General features: G+C 32.0%; 1 protein-coding gene and 1 long non-coding RNA gene across 3 annotated transcripts; one reads left to right on the top strand and one right to left on the bottom strand.

The window, feature by feature from the left end:
* The first annotated feature begins 509 nt into the window (after positions 1–509).
* On the top strand, positions 510–8,979 carry LOC143251139 (mitochondrial intermembrane space import and assembly protein 40-B-like). Its single transcript, XM_076502520.1, has 3 exons — positions 510–671; positions 4,811–4,900; positions 8,416–8,979. Exons 1-3 carry the CDS (start codon positions 650–652, stop codon positions 8,709–8,711), a joined length of 408 nt encoding a protein of 135 aa, XP_076358635.1. The 5' UTR covers positions 510–649; the 3' UTR covers positions 8,712–8,979.
* Positions 8,980–11,241: 2,262 nt separating this feature from the next.
* On the bottom strand, positions 11,242–17,968 carry LOC143251138 (uncharacterized). Of its 2 annotated transcripts, XR_013028513.1 has the most exons (5): positions 16,900–17,961; positions 16,728–16,860; positions 13,364–13,458; positions 11,805–11,992; positions 11,242–11,442 (listed from the first exon to the last, which is right to left on the bottom strand). It is a non-coding gene; the product is annotated as an uncharacterized LOC143251138 (long non-coding RNA). The 2 variants fall into 2 exon arrangements; XR_013028512.1 differs by lacking the exon at positions 16,728–16,860 and having other exon boundaries at positions 17,071–17,968.
* Positions 17,969–18,262: the final 294 nt, after the last annotated feature.

Raw genomic sequence — 18,262 nt, 5'->3', positions numbered from 1 at the left:
GTACTGCTGGTGACTATATACAACCAAAAGAAGCGAAATGTGATGGTATGAACTGTCTGCCTGTGTTTGTGACCAAATTACTCTAAATGCTATTAGCATTATGTTAGAGTAATATCAGTAGCATTTGACAAATTTTTTTTAAATCCATAATTCAGGAGGAATGAAGAGGTCGAAAATATATCATGACCCTCCCATGACCTCAATATCGTAAACTCTCTGGTATCTAATGGAAAGCGACAATCTTGTATTCAGCATCATCTCTTGATCCATAGACTGAATGTAATGCAAATAAAATGTGGCAGTAATGGTTTATAAACCGCTATTTTATTAAGCTGTTTGCATATACAGAAATACTGATGAAATAATTATCTGAAATATTTATACATAAGAAAGACCTACATAAATTTATGTATAGACTTACATTACTATATTCAGAACAGATAGTTAAAAAATAACATTAGAGGTTGAGTTTTCGCGTTTCATAAACATTTTAACATGCGGCCGGTAGTCTGGGTAAAGCAACATATTCAAACCAATCGTGTTTGTGGATCACATGTTACTGATAGTACTAGTACTTGTTTAAAATTCGGAAATTATTTACAGAATTTCTCACGTTAGATTAAATAAAGAATAATTGGAAACTTAACAAATGTCATACTGCAGAGATTTTGGTGAGTCTACTTTCAGTATTTTATACTTTCTCTTAGTTTGTAATACGGAATAGGCTTTAAGTTTTAAACTCACTTTTACTAAGGTTCTAGTTTACGACTAGAAATAACTAGAAATGGAAATCGTTTGTACAAAATCAGAGCCTATGATGATTCAAGCCCATCAAATATTAGTATAACTAGTGTATAACCCATCAAAAATAACGGAATAAGTTATTCCATCCCCACCCATAGTATACCCAAACCTCATAGTCATATTTTATATTACAGTTAACTGAAATAAAGCTTGCGAAATCGAGCTTGTCCAACAAAGAATATTTTATCACCCCAACTGGAAATTTCACAAATTGCATCCTATGTAAATATATAATACTACTTGTTTTAACACATCTAGTTCTAGCATAATGATTCAACTTAATTTACTAATACATATTTGGGAATGTTCTTGTAACTACAAGATTGAAAGGGAATTAGTATTAAAGACAGCTATTCAGTGGAAAAAAAAATTCAGTGACTGTATTTGCAAATGTGGATAATTTTAGTAGAATAGTGAATTCAAGCCTTTCTAGTAAGAAAGGTTCATGCCAATATACCCATCAAGGTTACTATCCATGTTACCCTGAATTTCTGAAGAGGAGTTATTGATGAGAAGGACTTGAACATTCCCAAGCTGAAGATCTTTGCTAGATTTTCCAGCTGAGGCACTTCTGTGGTGCACTGAATCTCCACTCACAAAGACAAAGTTATGATTCATACCAGTGTTCTGATTTTAATGTTTACATCACCACATCTACCTGCCACAGTCAAGACAGGTTATCTGAACTGTAAAGTATGGCCATACATTCTCAACCCTTTAAGATTTTTCCAGTGCCAGTGGTTCAGTCACTCAAAGACTCGTGTTGTGGTTCTTGTTGTGTTGGCTAAGACTGCAGTGCCTATTAATGTGAACTAGAACCACACTGTGTTAACTGCAATGGTTCACAGTCTTCTTACTCTAGTTCTTGACCTAAGTTAGTGGAGGAGAAAGAGGTTCAATGCTTGAAAACTGTGGACAATATCTTCTACCCAGAGGCTTGGAAGTTATTGTCTCCCGCTCCATCTCAGACATATGCAGATGCACTCTGTTCCACTGCCACAATGGGAGTGCAGAGAGATCCCTCTGGGCCTCCAGCAGAGTCATTTGCAAAACATCTAAATTCTTTTGTTCTCCATGGTTAAAAGAATTGACAAGTCTACTTCTGCTCCCATCTCTGTCCCTGCCTTTCCTTCCTATGGCTGCCCAGATCCACTTCCTTTGGCTTTGGGCATTTCCTCAGGACCATCTTCTTCTTTAGCCCTGAGATGCAAAACAGTTATTTGTTCACACTCTCAGACATTGGAATCTTTGTCCACAGATAGAGACCTGCCTACACAACCTAGGACAGGATCCATGGAGATCGATAGATCTTCATCCAATAAAGTAAAACAATTTGGTGAAAAACAGAATGGCTTCCAGCCCTATTCTTCTCCACATTAATAAAAAATGGCCACTTTGGTACAGTGGAACTGTCAATGTTTTGTTTGATTATAGTTAACATTAACAGTTTTATTTATTCTTATCATCCTGAGTGTCTCAACGTACAGGAAATGTTTCTGAAACCTGCTGATGCAGCCACCTTTTGGCAGTTTTCTTTGTACAGAAATAGCAGGTTGTGTGATGGACAAGTGCTTGGAGGGGTGGCACTGCTGGTCGATCAGTATGTGCCTGTCCTGTCTTTTCCACTCTATACACCCTTTGAGGCTGTAGCCATCTGTATGTTCTTAGGTCTACCATCACTATTTGTCCTTTCTACCTGCCTCCTGGAGAGACCTGTGATAAGTCAAATCTTGATGCCCTCATTAAGCAGTTATTGTTTCCTTTTATGATCCTGGGGGGATTTTAATGGACATAATCCCCTCTGGGTTGGTGCTGATATTGATGGGGAATGGTTGCTCTGTAGAGCGTATGCTCTTGGATCATAATCTATCTCTATTAAATACTAGTTCTTATAGTTATTTCCATGCACTTAGTCCATTGTTTACTGCTGTAAATATCTTTATCTGCTCTCCTTCACCTTTCTCTTACTTTTCTTAGAAGGTTGACAGTCATCTGTGTGGCAGTGGTCATTTTCATATTTTAAGAGAGACTGGCTATGGTAAATGCCACCCAACCAGCATTCCTCGATGGAAGTTGGACTAGGCCAACTGGCCTTCTTTCACTACTCTCTTGGAACTTGATCCTGCTGTCATCTGTAAGCCATCAATAGACAACTGCATAGCAGCAGTAACTGACTGTATTGTCCAGGCAGCTGCTTAGGGTATTCCTAAAACCTTTATCTTTTCCACGGTATCCTCGTCCATGGTGGAATCCTACCTGCCACATGGCAATGAAGGCTCATAAACAGGTCTAGGATATCTTTCATAGGCATCTCACACTTTTAATCAAGCCTGTGCACATGCTCAGCAGGTCAAATGTCAAAGCCAGAAGGAATCTTGGATTAAGTACAAACTTCTACCACCAGTTCCAAAGTCATATGGGACAAAATTCAGAAAGTAAGTGGGTGGTATACTTTTGCTGCCCCCCTCTTTCAATCTTGTTCTCTGATGGCCAGTCTGGCAGTACATCAGTCAGACATGATGATATTCACCATGAGATGCTGAGCCATCTCTCTCTCTTGCTACTCTTCTATTTATTTTTAACCAGATCTAGCAGAAGAATGCTTTTCCTGATGCTTGACACTGGGGTATTGTCGTCCCTTTTTGCAAATCCATGAAGGATCCCAAGATTCCTTCAAATTATCTTCCAGTTGCTTTGATGAGCTATCTTTGTAAGATCTTAGAGAGGATGCTTAATGCTCTTGTTTGGTTCCTTAAATCAAACAACCTCCTCTCACCCACCCAGTGTGGGTGTTAATGACAGCCCTCCAATGTGGACCACCTGATTTCACTTGTAATGTCAATCAGGGAAGCTTTTCTCAAATGACATCTTGCTTTTTTTTTTTTTTGGTTTTTTTAACCTTGAAGAAACTTATGATATACTATGTGGAGGTATGGCATGTAGTGAGACCTCCACTCATATGGGTTGCATGGCCATTTGCCCATTTTTATCAAAAGTTTTGTAAATGATCGGTGATTCTAGATCTGTGTGGGTTTGACACTTTCCTGTTCTTTTCCACAGGAACTTAGAGTCAGAGCTGTCTCGAGTGTAACGCTCTTCATTATAAAGATTAATGCCATTATGGACAGGCTATGTTGATGACTTCCACATCTTGTATCTATGTACAATTTTCATCACCTATAAGTAACCCTTGATTAGAATTTTGACTTGTGTATATTTGTATGTTATATTCAGATCTATTTCTTGATAAGGCCTTGTAATAAGATAGGACCATGCAAAACATGGTCAAATGTCCAACTCAACAATTTATTAATTGTTATGGCAAAAGCAACAAATTTGAGGGTGAAGAGCAAATACATGAAGGTCTAATTTTTCACTAAAAAATCCTTTTTTTCCTTACATTCTTTAAAACCTTGTACTTAAGTTGTAATGTCATCTGTTATGTTGAAAATGTATTTAAATTATTTTTGACACAGGCAGACACTGATGTTTATACGTAATATGATCCTTGATTTAATCTATAATGGTATTTATATTTTTATTGATATTCAAAGAGCTTACTGTACATACATGATAATAAATATCACAAAAACATTTAACATAAGATCCAAATTCACCTGGGGTTTTAATTTTTAAAACAATTATAAAAAGTAATCTTCACACTCCAAATGTATCTTATTAAAATGCACAACAAATTTGGAAAGTCTGTTTGGGTTTGAACACTAAACTTTCACATGGTATTTCAGCTCTACAACCACTGTGTAACACCCATTCTTTATAATTGAATGTTAGCAAACAATTTGAATCCCTAATTTAAACTATTACATTATCTGGTTTTTCCTAACAATATAAGACTTTGCTCTAAACATTATGCAACTCACTATTGAACCAGTTTGAACATTACCAACATTACAAAGATGATGACTTTTATAGACTGATTTTGTGTGAATTAAACCATATTTAAAAAGTAAACTAGAAACTTGTATTTTCCTGATTTATTTTCCAGGAAAAGACAAAGTGATATTTGTTTCAAAGGAAGATCATGAGACACCAAGCAAGGTGTCTTTACCACTCAGCATGGATGATGAAGTGCAGGGTAAGTTAAGGCGATCAAGTTGGAAGATGTATGTATTATATATATGCTTGTCCTTTAAATTTCCAAAATTCTAGATTGTTTCTTTTTTCATGTTGTAATCCTTCATGTAATGTAATAGGAATCTTAGTATTAACACTCCTACGAAAAGTGGGGCCTAATAGGCCCCAGAGCAACTTGAAAGGTTATTAATATTAAGCTAATAATTTTGTATTTAAATGAAATTGCCATTTAAATCCATTAATGAATGGATTAACGAGATTCCCACTGTCCCTATCTACTATCTAGCAAAACCACAGCCAGGGCGGGCTTGGAGAAATCAGGACTAGAAAGCGTCTTTTCAGTAGGAGTGTTAATGAAATTAATATATTTAGTTTTGCAGCATTAATTAACCATTACTAATGATATTATTGAATGGTTTGTATAAATATTTTAATTCAGATTTTAGCTAGCAGGAACATGAAATTAAGGTCTCAATGGGCATGTCAGTTATAAATACAAGTTTTTGTTAAGTATCAATTAAAGAAGTAGACATTTAAATAGAGATTTAAAATTCGCTGTATAATCAAATAGTTCACTATCACAAAATTATTACCTATTCTGTTTTGTTATTCAGTGAGTTGTGTTCATTTATTCATCATTTATTAAGTTATGTTTTGTAGTTTATATTGAAATGTATCTAATGTTAGGCCTATATAAGTATATTTAGTTCTTGAGTTTGTGTTAAATGTTAATTGTGATCTTAAGCCTACAACTCATCTGTGTGAATGTAGCCTGTTGAAACATAAAAGAAGTAAAACAATATATTCTTTTACTTGGAGTAGATCTTGTATTATTTTTGTGATGCAACACACAACAATAGTATTACAACCACAACAACTTTTATAATGTTTAAATTCATAGGACTGTGTTATCAGCATGGTTTCACTGTGGGAAAATTTCACTTTACTAACCTTTAGGCATTCACAGAAGAGGTTACAGCTTTACATACATTATAATATGGGCATGGATTTGGTGCATCTCAATTTTACGGAAAGCATTTGATAAATTTTACATAAAAAGGGTTGTTAAGACATTCTCTCTATAGGTGGTAAGTTGACTGAATGGGAAAAGGCAGAAGGTTGTTATGAATGTAGTTCAGTCTAACTGGTTTACCTAATAGTTCAAGAGTTCATTTTCCTGATGATATCAAGATCTATGGTATTGTTGGCTGTAAGGATGCTGCTGCTGATTTACAAAAGGATTTAAATTATTTTATGAGTTTGGTGAATAAATGACAGATGGCTTTTGATTATGATAAATGCTTGAGGAATATCATAATTTGAATTATAAGGATAATTTTAATCAGAATAAGCTTAATAATGTCAAGGAAAAAGGATCTTGGTGTTCTGGTTGATCAATCTCTTAGCTATTTAAGAGGTATACTATTGTAAATTGTAGGGTAAATAGGATTTTAGGTTGTATCTACAGAAGTATTGAGTACAAGTCTAAAGTGGTTAGTAATTTCATTGTATTGGTTACTGATTAGGCGACATATGGAGTAATGTGTTTAATTTTGGCTTATTACATTTAGAAGGACGTTGAAGAGATGGAAAAGGTTCAGAAAAGAGCTATTAGAGTGATATCTGCAATGGAAAAGCTTTCCATCCAAGGACAGATTATGATCCCTCAAACTGTTTTCACAGAAGGGATGTGATTAATTTGTTAAGGGAACTGATAGTGCTGGTGCATCATTTTGTTTTGTACTGTTTGTATTTGTATCATCAGCTAAGACTTTTTTTTTTCTTCTAATAAGATGGTTGACCTTTTGAATAGATTGGCTTTGGATGTGGAGAAAGCAGTAAATTTAAGAGAAGGCTTAATAAATATGTAAATCATGAGGGACGATCTGTTTTATATATATATTATTTTAGTGGATGTGACAGCCTAAATGGACATGCAGTTACCTCATTGTCCATAAATGTTATGTATGTATGTATGTATGCTTGTACTAACTGAAAAGACAAAATGGAACCATGTAAAGGATATAACACTGAATCCTGTGAAGAATGGAACCATGTAAAGGATATAACATTGAATCCTGTGAAGAATGGAACCATGTAAAGGATATAACATTGAATCCTGTGAAGAATGGAACCATGTAAAGGATATAACATTGAATCCTGTGAAGAATGGAACCATGTAAAGGATATAACACTGAATCTTGTGAAGAATGGAGCCATGTAAAGGATATAACACTGAATCCTGTAAAGAATGGAACCATGTAAAGGATATAACACTGAATCCTGTGTAGAATGGAACCTTGTGAAGGATATAACACTGAATCCTGTAAATAATGGGACTGCATAAAAGTTAGAAGAATATTAAAAATTGTGAATGTTAAAATGAAGTAGGGATGTTGTCACAAAAGCAAGATACTAAAGTAAGAATTAAAACAACAATTACAAGTTTATAAAATTGTCAACCTTACTTTGGGTTACAGGTAAGTGTACACAGCTGCCAAAGTAGAGATTAAATGTTAACTTTGTGGTTTTAATTCTTGTTTCAGAACTTTCTCCAGCAAGATCTCTACTTCATTTTAAAAAAATAATAATTTTATAATATTGTTTTTCATTCATTATGTCTTACTTGTATAAGCTATACACTTTATTTTTAGAAACTGTCACATGTCAATCCATTGATATTAAACAGCATCCATTGAGTTAAAGCAATTTTTAAGTACATGCACAATATGGTTACTATTTATATTGTAACTTTTTATGTATAGATTTTTATCAGAAGGGCAAAAGTGGAAGACCACCATTGAACCAAGTATAATAAGAGAATATTCAATGAAATAGCTCAGTTATTTTTACTCCAGGTTCTCTGAAGTGATCAGTCAGCCAGCATAATCATTGTTTTATAAAGTTTTAAAAAATTGTAGTGGGACAGTTTTCAACCTTTTGCCACAGTAAGTCAAGTTAAAATGTTTTTGTTGAAAAAGGTTTTTATCTTGGGGAAAGCAGTTTTTTCAGCCACCATTTTTTTGTCCTTAGCAATCCTTAATAATAAGTACTACCACACACCATGATAACTTTTAACCCTTGGGAAATGGAATTGTGTAAAGAATGTAACGTTATATAACATTAAATCCTGTAAATAATGGAATTATGTGTGGAATACAACAAAAACATAATGTAGGAGCTTCATTTACAGTTTTTATATGCTAAACAGGATCCAGTAAAGGTCAAGTCTTATGTGTTGATAATTGATGAACTGGTTTTTGTTTCTCATATCATTGGTTTACTTTTACATTAGGAGTAATAAACATGTCATTATTGTTTCAGACATTTTACTGTATGATGATACAATTCTGTACTATAAAAATTATAGTTGCTTAAAAGTATGAAAAGGTGACTTTAGTCTGTCATTCAAGTAATTAGAAAGAACAAACAACATGTTGAACATAACAGTATTATTGCTGTGCCAGCCAGAATAAGATTAGAACACTTTCAGATTTTCTTGTGTTTTTTTTTCAGGACTCATTTTACCTAACGGAGAAATAAATTGGAGCTGTCCTTGTTTAGGGGGGATGGCAACAGGACCATGTGGACCTGAGTTTCGAGAAGCTTTTTCCTGTTTTCATTATAGCACAGCTGAACCTAAAGGAAGTGACTGTATTGATAAGTTTCAAGACATGCAAGAGTGCATGATGAAGTATCCAAGGTTATACCCTGTAGATATTGATGATAACAATAATGAAGGACTAGATGAGGATATTAAAAATGAGAGCAGTGCAGAAGGAAACCAATTAAATACTAATAAAGAGAGGTGAACTTTAAAGTAATATATTATATGAATATTAATGTATTTTGAAGATTAGGTTGGGCCATTGTTGAAATAAGAATCAACACAATTGTATTATTTGTAGTTCTAGTATTTTATATAAATTTCTTGTATCAACATAAAACAATCACCATTAGTGTACTTTTTTTGTAGATATAGTAATGTAAATACAGTTTTGATCAATTTTATTGTTCACTGGTTTGACCATGTTGGGAAATGTATGTGGAATATGAAAATTAAAGTAAGATCCAAGTTTACAGGCTTTGTGATTGTATGGTAATCTGACAACATTAAAAAAGTATTGATATTTTCAAATGATTTGGAACACATGGTTATAACTGTAGGTTTTATTTCTAACCCTCTATTTCAAATATGTTTCTCATCTTCTACCTAACAACTGAGGATATCTTAGCCCTTTATCTCTAATGTTCAATTTGACCTGTTAAAATAGGTTGGATTTTTCATGTATTTCTCTAATTATTTGTGCATTACTGTGTGAGTATGTTACTTTTTTTTTTATGAACTTGCACATATATCAACAGAACCTTTATGTTCTTTCTGAGAATATCCATGTGGTATGGCCATAGTGAATGGCTCCTTCAAGATGTGTGTGTACATCTAAGAACCAGCTTTGTAGTTACAGAAATTGTTGTTTTCTCTTCATTCACAGTAAAATTAAATAAAAAATTTGTTTTTGTAACTACAGGTTTTATAGGATTTAAGAGCAGATACCAGGTTTTTAATATGTTTGCTTCCATATGCCCACAACCAACTTTGAACAATGGACTACATGAGACATTAGTGTATGACATTACATTTGGCTTCAGTGAGCTAATTAAACATAGTATAGCTTCCCATATAAATATTAGACACTTTGGTTAAGTAAAAAAATAAAATTGTGGTTGGTACTAAGGTAGGAAGTATTAATACCACTGGTGGCAGCAAATGTGTTAAGTTCTGTAAGTCTATGTAACATGCTACCTCTTTGCCCATGTTCCACCAACAACAGATAAGTTTTTAATATCAACAAAAGCACTGGGTTTATTTGTTAGAATTGAATAAGCATTATGAATCACAGTGACTTGAATAATGTTTCTCTTTTTGACAGTCTATACTTGCATATTATTGAAATAAAAGTTCTTTTATGAACTGTTATTGTATTTCTATTTCTGCCATTGTATCTACCAATATCTCGTGATAAACAAAGCTGAAATGAAAACCTGTCACAGTTAGAGTAAATGCTGACATTCATTAAAACTGGAAGCTAGGTGGTGAAGAAGAAGGGGGAATTCACCTGGTGGTGTCTACTTTGCTCTGTATCCATGACTGTAATATGCAGCTACATAATTGTTACTAAGTGTTCTTAGATAGTAGTTTCACTTCCAGAAAAGCTGTTTTCAATTTCATATTCAACATCCACTTTAGCAATTAATAATAGAATGCAAATAAAAAATATAAACAGTTTTGGATTTGTAACTCAGAATAAATTTGATAGAGAAGAGAAAAAAAAAATTCCAATGCTTTTCTAGTGAGCAAAGATTATAGTACATGATAGTATGTGAATAAATTCAGCGAAATAGTTAAAAATATAGCAAAGATTGTTTAAAACACACAGGGTGCTTGAGTTATCTTGGGTAAAACAAGGGAGGGGTTAAAGTGATAATTTCACAAGTGTTGATAATGAGAACCCTTGTGATTTATAGCATTAGTTGCCTTTGATACAAATTTAAGTCTGATTAAGGTCATGGCTGAATGTGCTATATTTTGCTGTTTGACTCATCAAAAATAGTGGAAAGGTCAAATACTAAAATTTCATTATGGGATTGAAGGTGGGTAGCTGCAATTATAAACATGAAATGTAATGTTTGTTCTTTAATTCTGATATTTTAAACCACAAAATAGTTCTCACAGTTAAAGTTAGTACATCTGTTTAAGGCCCAGCATGGCTTGGTGGTTAAGGCACTCAACTCTTGTAATCTGAGGATCATTAGTTTGAATCCCCGTCACACAAAACGTGCTCGCCCTTTCAGCTGTGGGGGCATTACAATGAGACAGTCAATCCAACTATTTGTTGGTAAAAGAGTTGGCAGTGGGTGGTGATGACTAGCTGCCTTCCCTCTAGTCTTACACTCTTGAAATTAGGGATGGCTTGCACAGATAGCCCTCGTGTAGCTTTGTGCGAAATTCAAAACAAAATTACCAAATTGCAAATTACATTCAAATTAAAGTTAATATGGTATTTTTTTAAACACATTGGTTTCTGAAAAACCAGAATGTATTAGAACACCTGAAGACCTTTGCATTTTTCATAAAAACTAACTAGAAAATAATGCATGATCTTTTATTCACAGGTTTCTACAGCTTATTTGAAGAAAAAAAAACAGTTGACAATTATTAATATCTCTGTTTTTTATAAAAGTTTAAGTGTCTTGAACCCATAAATTTACATTTTAACTCCAGTATATTTTTGTCATTAGCCAGAAGTTTTGGACATGGAACTTCAAAACCACTACCGATTTGAAACAGCTTTAACTTTTAATAATAATAACTAGAAGTACATTCATAAGTAATAAATAAACACATTGTTTTGAAACAGAATAGAACAATAAGAACAGTAAAATGAGACTGTGTAGAACAGAACATAGATTAGTAGATTTTTAGTATGTGTCCTTGTGAAGTTACAAACTGTCTGACTTGTTGATATGCTTCCTGGAGATTTTCTAAACAAAAGTAAAACATTTTGTTCACAATAGACTGCAGTTAAATATTTGAGATAAAGAATGACCAAAGTTTTTATGCATAACATAAGTAGTAGTACACAAAAATTATCTTCACCATCAATACACAAGACAATTAAATGACTTATGTTAATATTAATAATAAGAAATTTGTTGGTTATGGATACATTTTTTTTCTTGTAATTGTTTTGAAAAAGACAATGAGAGCCACATGTTCTTATAAATACCCTTCTGAAAATAACATTTATAAAAATATATCTTTGTTGAAAATTTATGTTTCAAATCTTACAAATATGTTTTGATAAAATTAAGGCACATTAGGATATTTAACACAACCGACTGACCAGTTTTACTGCAAGTTCAAAGTTTTGGATTGCCTTGTTGGTATTTGTGGTACATCTGTGTTCGAGATATTGCCCACTGAAAGTGTTTTTCAGTAGCTTGTTAAGCTAACATTTATTAATGCTTTCACTTTCTGGGAAAGCCAAGATCAATGTAGGTTTAAGATGGCTGTATGACAAAGACAGAGCCCCTAGCAATAGAAAGATAAACTAATGAAAAATACCTAGAACAATATACACAAAAACTCAAAATTATTCATACTTTATTTAGCTAGATATTTGTGAAAAAATTTTCTAAAAAAGTAAAAGGTGAAATGAAACAGCAGGTAACTATAAATTTTGAAATGTCATAGGTTTGTGATAATATATAATTAAAACCCATGACAGTAATGTTCAACCAAAGTAGGATGTTAGCTATAATACATCACAAAAGACTGATAAACCTCATATTTAACTATGTTTTATGATGCAAGACTGAAAGACAGCTTCAGAGAAAGATTAGAGTACTTCCTGTATTCAGTTATCCCAATAGTACATTCTTATTCATACATAAAATTCAATTGTTTAACATCTTGTGCAATAAATTAAAGCACATGTGAAATTTTAACAAACATTTAACAGAAGCAGCACAATTCCAGTAATAAATAATTCAACACGTTCAAGTATGTTTGACTTCCAAGTTTGATCATTCCTAGAAATTCGGGAGAAAAATTATGAAAATAACCCAACCTCATGTTATCAAAGTTAACATACAGGGTAACATGAAGCAACCTAAAAACCTTTCTCAGTTTTAATAATAATAGCCTACTAAATTTTAAATAGTTACTGTAAGTGATTCACGTGAATATAACCTCTAGTTCCATTAACCCCAAGCAACACTTTTCTTTTGCTACACTGTCAATAACATTCTAAGTAATCCCATATCTGAAGAAAGCTTCACTACAAAAATAGAAAATGTAAGAACAAAGAGAAATTGAAACTATATTATGTGTCAAGTAAAGGTAATGAAAAGGCCAGGTTTTTATGTGTGTTATAAAAAAAACTACTAAAAATTAAATATTATTTTAATAACTTTAAAAATCTTTTAAGCTGCATTTTTTTTATAAACCTCAGCTAGTGAATAAGTTTGTAAATAGAAACATTTTACTGTGCTTGAAAATACAACTAAACAAGTATTATTTCAACATATAACTAGTTTCATAAAAAGAATTTACTATGATACATGTATATTTACAAAATTGTAAAGATTTTCCCCAAAAATACTGTTGTATTGTACAGAAGTTATAATAGTAAATAGGAACCTTTAGTAACACTACATTTGGAAAAGTTCTCTTATAGTAGTCACTAATAGGTGAAACTCCTATTACTGGTTACTGTTTCTTTTGTTTTACAAAAATACACCTGTGTTATTGTTACTGGTTTAAAGTGACAAAATTGTAATCCGACTATGGAAGTTGGCTACTAAAGTAAATATGAACAAAATTTGTTTACTTTATTACCAACATTAACCAAAGAAACTTCCAAGGTTTCTTAGTGTTAGGTAATGGTGATTCTTATCTTACCTTCAACATCAGATCTCTAAATTCAGCAGAACTCACAAAGTAGTACTTCCATTTATTTATTTTATCTTTGTTTGTTTCTAGTAGTGTGAGCTGCCCTGAAAAATCAGACATTGATACAAACAACTGACAAGTTTATATGACTACAAGACAAGGAAATAAAAGTAGAATTAAATATTTATTACAGCAATAGGTAACTTCATGCACGATATATGTATATTTTTTAGGTTTACATAAGCCAAGAATGTAAGATAATGCATTAGAAAAATGCAACATTTCTTTAAAAAGTTTCCTAATTATTTTAATTAACTGTAGACTGCATAACTGAAGATACAAGATTGGTAGAAGTATCAAACAGAAGAGTAATAAATAAATCAATAATTCTTTTTTTTTCTCTCTGGTTAAAACGTTTCATATTAGAAAAAATGGCTAGCACTTTGTATATTTAATGTGCAACAAAATGCCATGCAAGTGATACCTTGCAAAATACCTGCACTTCTATCTATATTGTTACACATCCACATTTTCTCATTTGAAACAACAATATACACAAAGGAAAGTAACTTATGTGTAAGTCACTTTAGTTTCACAGAATGAACCACATTATATTTGACACCTCAGTAGTTTTTTTGGGTTTTTTTAACCCTAAAAACAGTTTTTGATCATCAACAATGTGTCAGTGCAAACTTAGGTACAGTGATTAAATAGTATTATAAATTAAGATTTTTTTTTATAAGTTTTATTTTTGATCAAGAATAACTGTTTGGAAACTTATAAAACTGGCTTTAGTTTATATTTCTTTGTTTCTTTCACATTATTTCAAATTTTGTCTTTGATCAATTTCCTTTTAGATACTTTGATAAAATTTCTGGAATAATAGCTTGAAAAACATCTGAAACAAATTTACAAATGTGGAATAAACCAATAGGTTTTCATAAATTATTTTCCTTAAGAAGATGCACAAACTTCATTATGATTTGTTAAAATAGTGTTCTTAAATTTGCATTAAAAACCACTGGAAAGAAAAACAACTATAGTAAATATAGGTGAGGCTGGTATTCATATAAAAAGTGTCATTACCAACTATTCAGTTCTTTACTTTATATAGTTGCACAATATCAGGTGTAACTTCAGAGTTATTGATGAGGGAGTGGAATTATTAAAGTCCAGTATAACACGATGATCTCAAAACGTAGATTAAACTAAAGCTCCTTTGAACTTAGACTTTAAGATTAAACATTTTTTGCAATACTACGTTTATTTATCATACACGTTACAATGAATGTTTTAAACACTTAACTACTGTTTAAGAAACAAACACCGTAAACAGATTTCACACTCTTTCATTTCTTTTAATTAATGTGAGGCATTAAACCTAATAATTAATTTTGTTATTAAACACATTCACATATTTTATAAGTCTTAAAATAAATTAATACCACAGTTATCTAATTTCAACAAGAATACTATATGTGAATCAAATTAAGTGTGGTTGAAACAGGTATAAAGATCTATACCTGTATTCTTACCTATACAGAATTTGAGTCTAACAATTTACTTTACAATGAAAGTGACAGATACGTTATTTACATGATTATAAATAAGTAGATATATTTAATAAAAGGTTTTAATACATTTAAAATACATATATATCTTACAGATAGCCAAAATCTTTAGGAAATTCTTACACCAGCTTCTGAACAATATAAGATTTTCCTGAACTTTGTGGGCCCACGAACACCAAAGTAGGATAAGATTTACATGCAAGAAAGCTGATTTAAAATAAACATTTGTTACTAAGACAGCTGCAAAAACTTTCCACAATTCTAATTCTTATTTAGTGACGTATCTTAATTAAAAAATCTAGAATTCATAAAGTCCTTTACTTTTCACTAAACAGACCTGTGGAAAATCTTAATGATTGTACTATTTACAGCTTTTACCTAACTCAGTAAATTATCTTAATGTGTATTGTTTCTCACTGAACCCACAAAACGTACTTCATGTGAACTGGAACTGTCATGACCCAAAAAAATACAGTTATGTAACATAGATAATTACTGCCTTAAAAAAAACCTAAGACAAAGTTTAATATAACATCATAAATTAAACTCAAGTATAAAACCTTGGACAACCACACATGTAATGTATTTTGCACATAAAAAAGGAGTACCTTGGAGAGTCAGTGGTAAGTTTATGGACTCACAATGCAAAATCTAAAGTTTGATTCCTTATAGTGAAATTGCAGATAGCCCATTGTGTAGCTATGCATTAAGAAAAGAACAACACAAGTGATCCATTCTTCATAAAAGTATGTGTAGATGTAGCAACTTTTAATTATTTAGCACAAGAATACACACTTCTGACTGACTTGTCATAAAGTGTGGCTAATTTATTTATTTTTGTGACAAATTTGCCATCATTTTATGCATATAGTCAATTATCTGTATAAAATAAAACATTTAAGACACCAAAATTTAAATTCTGACCAAAGTCAGAAGCAAGAGGTCAAAGGTCAAAATACTTGGAACTGTCAAGGGTATGTGGCTTAAAGAAAATAGCACTGTAAAACTACAAAATATCTTTATAATCTTTTGTACATTCAGAGCATACTAAAAACTGGATATTTCTGGTAACCATTCTGTAACAAAACATTTAAATTAAAAAACATCTCTGAATAGACAAAAGTGAAAGGATGAACTAAATAATATCTTTCACATTTTTACTTTCTTCTATTTTGATGGAAATAAACGTTAGTAGTCATTAACTTGATAAATATGAAGACTAAAAACTGATATATCAACTTTTTTTTTTCTCAAATCTCCAAGGTTTTGCAGATTTAAGTGTCCAAGGAAAACTTTATCCAGTAGTGTTTGTGGTAATCTAAGTGAACACAAGTTTTTCAGATCTTATCCTGTATCAGATACTGTGTTCTAAACTTATCTGAAGATAACACTCCTTTACCAATATTGTTGTGGGCTGAGTATTTTTTAGTTTAATTTAGATATTTGTATTGTTTTTGGCTAGAGGAAGTTTTTAGTACCATATAATGACTATATCATAATTGTCATTATGGGTAATGGCAGACTTCACAGAATCCAAGTCATTGTTTCCAAATACACAGTAACACATGATATTACTCTCTAATACAAATACGCAAACAAAAAGTGGAACATTTGCAACACTAGAGAAGGTTTGTTGTGATCTTTTAATTCTTCACTTTAGTCTGTAAAATAATAAAGCAAATATTTGAAAATAGCTGGTGTTTATGCAATACGTATCATTTTTTATTTATTTACAGTAATGAACATCAAACGAAACTTATAATTTTCTTACACTATAAATATATTTCTGATAGGTACTTAACCTCTTTCCACACAAACTGCTATTCTCATTTAGTGGTGTCCCCATATGCAGAAAATATTTTTACACATGCCACAAGCCTTTTATCTCCCATCAACCTGAATGGACTGATTCCAATACGTCTCTCATGCAACAACCTGAATGGACTGATTCCAATACGTCTCTCATGCAACAACCTCTAACTATGAGAATGCAACCTACTCTCATGTCACATGTCGATACAATTCTACTGAACTATCACTTCCAGTTTTCAGAGAGAAGGAAGGGTTAGAAATGTGTGAGGTAAGTACCTATTGAAACATCTTAAGTATAGGGAAGTTATACTGCCAATGCAGTACATTACTTACTCTCACATAAATAGCGAGAATCCCACACTGAATAGGTGAAGGAACCATGTGAGGGAAAGAAAGAAGCATTCTTTGCAAGAATCCAAAGAACCCTCCCTCATATGAGATGGTCAGATTCTGAGATCTGAAGTAGAGGACTGCACCACTTATGAACCAGGTATACTCTTCACCCATTGTAGAAATATGTTGCACATATGGCAGAAAATAGAGGAGCACATCCAACTGGAAGAGAACTAAGGTTGGACAGCAATCCAAACTATGCAATATTCATGAAACTCTATCCTAGAGAATATAAAAGTGGGTATAATTAAAAGGTTTGTTTTGGTATATTTTTCATATAGTGCTATTAGTATTAAAAACATTACACACTGCTAGCTATTAATGTTTTTCACAAATTAACTGAGTACGCTCAAGTATGTAATTGTCAATTTTTAGGGAGAGAGACAGGGGTCATTGTTATATGCATCGAAGTGGTGGTTATATTTCTATATGTACAGTAAAGTTGAGGTTTACTGTTTTGTGAATATACCTCTATCTCCCTGAATAATAATCACTACTACCTAATAACTAGAAAATTTTTGAAAGTTTGAGAAAGTATTTAAACGTAAAAAGATATAAGTTATGTAAAATCACGGTACAATGTACAGAATGTTGATTGGCTAAAAATCTGTTATAGTTGTTGATTAATTATTGACTTACTGAGTTTTATCAGTTTGTCTGTTAAATCAATTATGTGAAGATTGAGTTTGTATTTGGAAAAAGAAATAAAGACAAAGAATAACCACAAATATGAAAAAATTAGCAAATAAGTGACTGCTTAACATTATTTTTAAAGTTAGGCCTATTGTTAGCTAAGTGGAATTTGTACCCATCACTGAATTGTTACTTGAAGAAATAAAATGCTTCAGTTAATGCATCACATGTGGAGGCTTTACATTATTTTTTCAAAAATGATCCAAATAATCAACCCACAAAAGAGCCTTTACAACACTGAGTCGGAACAAGGATTATTAAAACGTAGACTTAACTTGAATATAACAAACTGGCTGTGAAACAGAATAAAAAATATACTGGAACTGAAAAAAAGTGGAAATAAGACCAAGGAAAACTGAATATGATTGAAGGCGATATTTAAGAAAAACACAGGAAACATCTGTAAATTATACAACAGTGAGGTATGAAAAACAACAAA

Source organism: Tachypleus tridentatus, chromosome 5, assembly GCF_004210375.1.
Source record: "Tachypleus tridentatus isolate NWPU-2018 chromosome 5, ASM421037v1, whole genome shotgun sequence".
In the NCBI taxonomy this organism is placed as follows: Eukaryota; Metazoa; Arthropoda; class Merostomata; order Xiphosura; family Limulidae; genus Tachypleus; species Tachypleus tridentatus.
The sequence above is the reverse complement of the archived record's forward strand: the minus strand, read 5'-3'. Positions and strand labels throughout refer to the sequence as shown.

What these genes read in the sequence shown, in the direction of transcription:
- LOC143251139 (XM_076502520.1), top strand. Translation starts at nt 650, where the DNA reads ATGTCATACTGCAGAGATTTTG. An exon ending in GTCATACTGCAGAGATTTTG is followed by an intron (nt 672 to 4,810) that starts GTGAGTCTACTT and finishes TTTATTTTCCAG; the next exon opens with GAAAAGACAAAGTGATATTT. An exon ending in CATGGATGATGAAGTGCAGG is followed by an intron (nt 4,901 to 8,415) that starts GTAAGTTAAGGC and finishes TTTTTTTTTCAG; the next exon opens with GACTCATTTTACCTAACGGA.